Source organism: Triticum dicoccoides, chromosome 6B, assembly GCF_002162155.2.
Source record: "Triticum dicoccoides isolate Atlit2015 ecotype Zavitan chromosome 6B, WEW_v2.0, whole genome shotgun sequence".
Taxonomy (NCBI): Eukaryota; Viridiplantae; Streptophyta; class Magnoliopsida; order Poales; family Poaceae; genus Triticum; species Triticum dicoccoides.
Window position 1 is genome coordinate 129,581,615 of NC_041391.1, and position 6,057 is coordinate 129,587,671.

At 44.8% G+C, this 6,057-nt stretch overlaps 1 protein-coding gene across 4 annotated transcripts; it reads right to left on the reverse strand.

Moving 5' to 3' along the window:
- Positions 1–834: 834 nt before the first annotated feature.
- Positions 835–5,788, reverse strand: LOC119322884 (formin-like protein 14). 4 transcript variants are annotated; one of them, XR_005155917.1, is made up of 7 exons: positions 4,974–5,788; positions 4,624–4,830; positions 3,250–3,494; positions 2,984–3,135; positions 2,505–2,509; positions 1,280–1,419; positions 835–1,085 (listed from the first exon to the last, which is right to left on the reverse strand). XR_005155917.1 is itself a non-coding variant. In XM_037596422.1 (3 exons), exons 1-2 carry the CDS (start codon positions 5,697–5,699, stop codon positions 4,666–4,668), a joined length of 891 nt encoding a protein of 296 aa, XP_037452319.1. In that variant the 5' UTR covers positions 5,700–5,788; the 3' UTR covers positions 3,249–3,494; positions 4,624–4,665. The 4 variants fall into 4 exon arrangements, 1 of the variants encoding a protein (XP_037452319.1); XR_005155916.1 differs by having other exon boundaries at positions 1,280–2,509; positions 2,984–3,130; XR_005155915.1 differs by having other exon boundaries at positions 1,280–2,509.
- Between the last annotated feature and the right edge of the window lie 269 nt (positions 5,789–6,057).

Sequence of the window (6,057 nt, forward strand, 5' to 3'; positions counted from 1 at the left end):
ATTGAGAGTTTCCCGTGGGATAGGTACGGCTCAATCCCCTTGTCGGAGGCGATGATCGCCGGAGTAAATGAGGGAGGGGTGCACATGGCAGTCATGTATATAGTAGGAGTACTTTGTTTCTTTCCGATTAGGCGACTTGTGTGATGCCTAATTTGTGCTTCACACCGCCGCTTACGAGCAGCATACAATGGATAGATTCCGCCCCCAAGCTTCTCTTCCATGATGCACTACAAGAAATATGTAAACTTGTGACCACCACTATTGGTCACTGAATGGTCATAGTTTTTTATTTGTGACCTTTTTGTGACCAAAACCAGAAGGTCAAAAGCTGGCCGCCGTAAACTGACATTTTTGACCTTCTCTGTGAGAAGGTCGTAGACATTTACGACCAAAATAAGCCTACTGTTTTGTTTTGGTCACTAGCTGTCTGCCCAAGCCACGTCGGATCCGACGTGGCAATCTGATGTGGCAATATTACGACCAATTGAAAAGGTCAAAAATTAGAATCGGCTCGGTCCAATTGAGTGTTTATATGGGCCAAGCCCATTAATTCAGCCAATTTAATGTATTTTTGTTAGCTTTATGGGCCAAGCCCAACATTGCAGCCTTTTTATTTTTGGGCCATGGCCATTTTGGCTGACCAGTTCAAGTATTTCTTTTTTATGTCAACAGTTTGTTTTTTTATATGTATCATGGGTCCACTAGTCAGATGGATCCCAGTTATCATGTTCTCATAAGTGGGTCCAAGTTGTCAGGTTCTAGCAAGTGGGTCCGACTTGTCAGGGTCATATTCCTCATTTCATTTTGACAGTAAATAAATAACCAATATTTAAATTGGCACTGACAAAAAACACATATAATACTTCAAATAAGAACAGCCAGATTCAGTATAGAGCCAGATTCTGTATGAAGCTCCTGCTCTACAAATAACACGCAATACAATGGTGCTCCTGCTCTACAAATAACTCTACAAGTGGAGTAACTAATTTACGAGCTCTACAAGCACTATATTCTTCAGGATGGAGCTCCTTCGTTAGAATTACAAACAGGCACATGCACCTGCTCTTGCTCATAGTCAGGACGCCCTGTTACATGAATCAGCAAAGAAGAATCAGAAAACTAGAGCAAATATATTATAAAGAGACCATTCAATAAAAGGACAAGTTCTTCAGAATGATAACACAAATTCAACTAGTACAATGCTTTTAGAAGTCACAAAAAATAACGATTACTACATGGCAGATGATCATGAAGAGTATAAACACATCTTGAATCTTACTTGTAAAAACAGAATACATTAGTGCAGGGGACTTCAGGCAGAAAACATATTGCCATAGTGTGCGCCTGGTTAGCCCGAATCAACAGCTCGCCATACTCCTCCAACAGACTGAACCTATACTTGCTTTCTTGCCTGACCGCCTACACGTGAGAAGGCAAAAAAACATTTACTTGAAGCATCTTAGAATTCACAACAAATTCGACACTGACCCAATTAATTTTACAGCATATAGAGAATTTACAATCGAAGTTCATGGTGCTAGGTTGCTAGCTATCAAGATGAAAACAACATGTAGCAGATACATTGTACAAACATGAATTTTACAACATCACATTAACACTGCATGTGCAATGATTTGGCTAACAAGTGCAAACAACACGGAACACATACTGTAGCACAACTAAGAACAGCACCGACCATCACAATAATGTAACCAGTCAAGGGCTGCTCTAAGCAAGCATAGTTGCACATGCAAAGTCGACTGTCTAGTTAAATGCTCTACAGGTCTTCTAAATTGCTCGACAGATAAAAATAGCGCAAAATACTTCATGAAAGCACAAAATCATTACATTGTACTAGTACTAAAACAGAAACAGAAATAGGAACAAATCGAGCTTCGGCTCCCACACAGATTGGGAATACAGCAATACAATATCAAAAATAAACTACCAGAATACATAGAAATTCCATGTAGATGAGTAATTCCATAATACAGTTTTTTTTGAAGAGTTGCATATCACAATAAAAACAAATACAATGTTTAATTGCCCGAGGACAGAACAATATAGTAAAGAACACAGAACATACAAGGCATGCATACATTATTAACTAAAAGAGAGGATCGATCAATAAGGATTAGTTAACCCATATCGATAAATAATATCTATAGATGATTTCATACAATGTAGAACTGTTGTACTTGGCAATGCACACTAGCTACTGATGACTGTTTATATTGGTTCATTGTCATCAAATTAAAAAAGAACTACCCTGATCAAGCATACATAAGCATAAAAAAGATCAAACAAGCTCATTGTGCATTTTCTTTTTAAATGTGATACACAATAAGCATAAGTAACCAATAGGAAAATAACTTGCTATCTACATGCCCTATTATCAGCAACAAGAACATTATGTAAGGAATAACAGAATATTTCCAATGCAATCTGTCTCCACCCCCAGCACTGCGGCAACAGTCTCCAGCATCATTGCGCGAGAGCCATACCTCCTCTGCAACCCAATTTGAAGGGTCAGCTTCAGAACATGATAAACTTCGAAGTACAATACAGAAGACCAAGATGATAAACTGGTGCAAAAATCATGATAAACAGGTACCCCTCTCTGTCTGAACCATTTTCTTGCACATATGGACGTGCTAACAATACAACTAGCATTAAAGCTGAATATATGTCCATGTTTCCTAGCAAACAAAAATCTTGTACAAACTAGCATTGAAGCTGAATATATTCCCATAACAACTAGAAGCACCAGCTTATGAAACCACATATATATTACCATCTAATTTATTCCAATGGATGTTAAATTAAGAGATGTATTGCAAATGTCTGAAGCAATGTTATGCGTTATATCCATCTCATTATCTGAAGGCAGGCAAACTAAGATTTCACCCAACCTACAACAGTTGCTGCCACAACCAAACTACATAGTAGTTCTACCTGCAGTAGATGGAGGCAATTGTCTCACCTGCGGTAGCTGTCCAGGAGCAAATTGAGGACGGCCGGGGCAGGAGCAGCAAGATGCAGCTTGGGGACTTGGTCAGGTAACACAACTGGCAGCAGCAGTAGGTCCAGCACGTCCTATACTAGAAGCAGCTCCCATGGCCTTGAATTCCTTTCCTTGACACAATACAAGCACACATCAATAGGAGATGATGAGAAGTTGTAGAAGGAGTCCACGAGCATCAGCAGGCAATGGAGTGGAAGAAGATGAAATCGAGAGGCGGGGCGAACCTTGTTGCTGCTACTGCCGTTGTGTCCTTGAGCTCGACCTCGCTGACCTTGACAATGTCTGCCTGGTCCCAGATGCTCAAGATCTTGGTGCGAGCCTCCTCAAGGGATGGCCACAATGCCTCCCTCAGGTTCAGTTCATACGAGAGAAGCGCGCCGACCTCTTTGGCAACCTTCATGGCGTGCAGATGCGCTGTCCGGCAAGGCTCGGCAATCAAGCTTATTGATCCATAGTGGAAGACTGTAGCCTGGGTACATCACAAGTTGTGAGACATTTTCCCTCAAAGAAATGCAGTACAGAAACTTCACACAAATTAACAGTTCAGTACGCAAAGCACAAATTCATAACAATAAAACAGTCGAAACATCTAGCGCCACCAGATATGTGGTAGCTCTAGGTCACGAAATTGTACTGTACATGGAAAGGGGCCCAAGCTCACATGACATGCACAATTCTAAAATTACAATAATGTGATAGTACAAAACACCTAATAACATGCAAATATTTTCCATAAGTTTTACTAACCAGGACAAGAACTGATCTATCTGTCACCAGCGAACACTCTAAATTATTGTGCATCACATGCATTCCTGAAGTATCATACTTGGCCGGCCAGCTCAGGCCGGCCGATGGATCCAAGAACCACAAAAATGATTTGTTTCATATAGCGGCACTCCTAAGATTAGCTATTCTGTCTCCCCCCAATTTGATGCATGACAGTCAGTGAGGGTGCATCACATGATCAGATCTAGCAAAAGAACCAAGTGCCAACCAGAAAGGTACCAGAAAGGTACCAGAAAGGCACAGATTTTGACAACACTGTCAACATTAGCACTTTTCAATTTGTAAAGCATCAACTCGAGGAATACCAATATCATATTAACTGTATCACACAATAAAAATCCAGAACAAAGTCTGCAGCTCAGTTCCAAAGAACTGACTAAAGTGACTTGGAAACTGAAGTGATTGTCTAGCAAACCAAAGATCATCTAACAATCTCTAATGCAAGCTTGTCTAGCTTAACTATAATAGAAATATCAACACTGTTCGCCTGATTCAAACTTAACTATAACAATCTTTTTTCTACTGCGTAGAAGCAAGAATCATTCCCTTATCAGCTAATGTCATTGGCTGATAATTGCAGAGCAAAATTATCATTTAACTGAACCAAATGATGTAGTATCAATTGATCCTTCTCATCAATTAACTGAACCAAATGTTTTTATACTTTTAAGGACAAGTGTAAAAAGAGAACGGGATGACCGCACTGAGCTGACAATCTCTTTATTAGACTTAACTGAACAAGACTCACTGATGAACATATGTATCCCAATATTGCATACATATACAAACTAAGGAAGATGAAGGAAACTCACCGTATTAACCCTGCATACTACTGCTGCAACCCACTAGCCTGCCTAGTCATAATCTGAAAGTGCGGTGCTGCAGCTGCGCCCCTCTGCCATTGGAGGCAGAGCTGCATCTACTTGAAGGTGCCATGCTTGGTTGGCCCCGTGGAACCGGAAAGCATCCCGGAGGGCCATGGAGTCGCTGAGGTGGAACCATACGCCTGTGTGCTCGACCTGTGCAAGCCAGCACCAGCACCAATTAGCCATGATATCATGCATATAGTAGATGTGTGCACAGTACAACAGCATGAACCTTGATTGGGTTTTTCTGACATATACTACTGTACAAAGCAAGGCAGGAGGAGGAGCATGCATACCATTGGAGGCAGTAGCATGGACGACCGCCGCCCCGTCGAAATCCAGACCCTTAGAGCACCGTCGTGGACCAGGTGGTGCGGGCAGGAGGTTGCGGGGCGGGTGGGGCGGCGCGTCACAGGGCCTCTGGAAGAAGGCCGGTCAGGGGGTCGGTGGCTGCCAGATCCGGGGGTTTTGGGCCTGCACTGATGGCCGTCGCGGCCGGATCCGGTGGAGGAGGCCTCACCAGGGGGCAGTGGCGGCTGGATCCCGCCATCGCCGCGGGGTGCGTCGGCAGTTGGGGGCGCGCTGGCCCGAACCACCCATGTTGGAGGAAGGAGGCGTGGTGGGGCAGGGCTCCGACGGAGCTGGAGGAAGGAGGAGGCGGGGCTCCGGTGGTGGAAGGAGGTGGAGAAGGAGGGGTTCGATGGGGAGACGAAGAGGAGGGCGTCGGCGTCCTCGCAGCGGAAGCAACGGAGGCCGGTGGCAGGGTCAGAGATGGTGCTGGGGTTGGAGAGATGGTGCTGGAGGAAGGAGGAGGTGGCAGCAAGGGGGTTGGGAGGCGGCGGCAAGAGGGTGGTGGCGGCGCTCGGCGCATGAGGATGAGAGTGTGGTGGCGTCGATCGGGGAGATGGCGGCGGCGCGAGGAGGCGTGGATCTGGAAGGCCCGTTGTGGCCATGGCGGGGGACATGACCCACTTGAGGACAGGGAGGCATGGGGATTCGGGCTCCTCGCCGTCGACAGCCATGGTGCGGGGACGGGGAAGGCGACGGCTAGGGTTTGGTGAGCGGGTGCCGGTGCGGGGGAGAGAAGGGTTGGAACGGTGGGGACTGCGTGGGTGAGGGGGTGTGGGGGTGAGAGGGCTACGTGGGTGAGAGGGTGAGGGGATGAGGTCTGCCGTTCGATCCGGGAGCATCCGACGGTGTCTGATGCATGATCCGCGTGATATGCCTATGGACCAATCAGAACGTAACAAACAATTTGAAGACCTTATGACCTTCCAAATAGGTCACAAAAAATCATTTTCCATTTTTTAATGCTCAAAATGAGTTTTTTTGTAAAAGACCTACCAAATATTTGTTCAAATGATAACATACTCTGCAAAA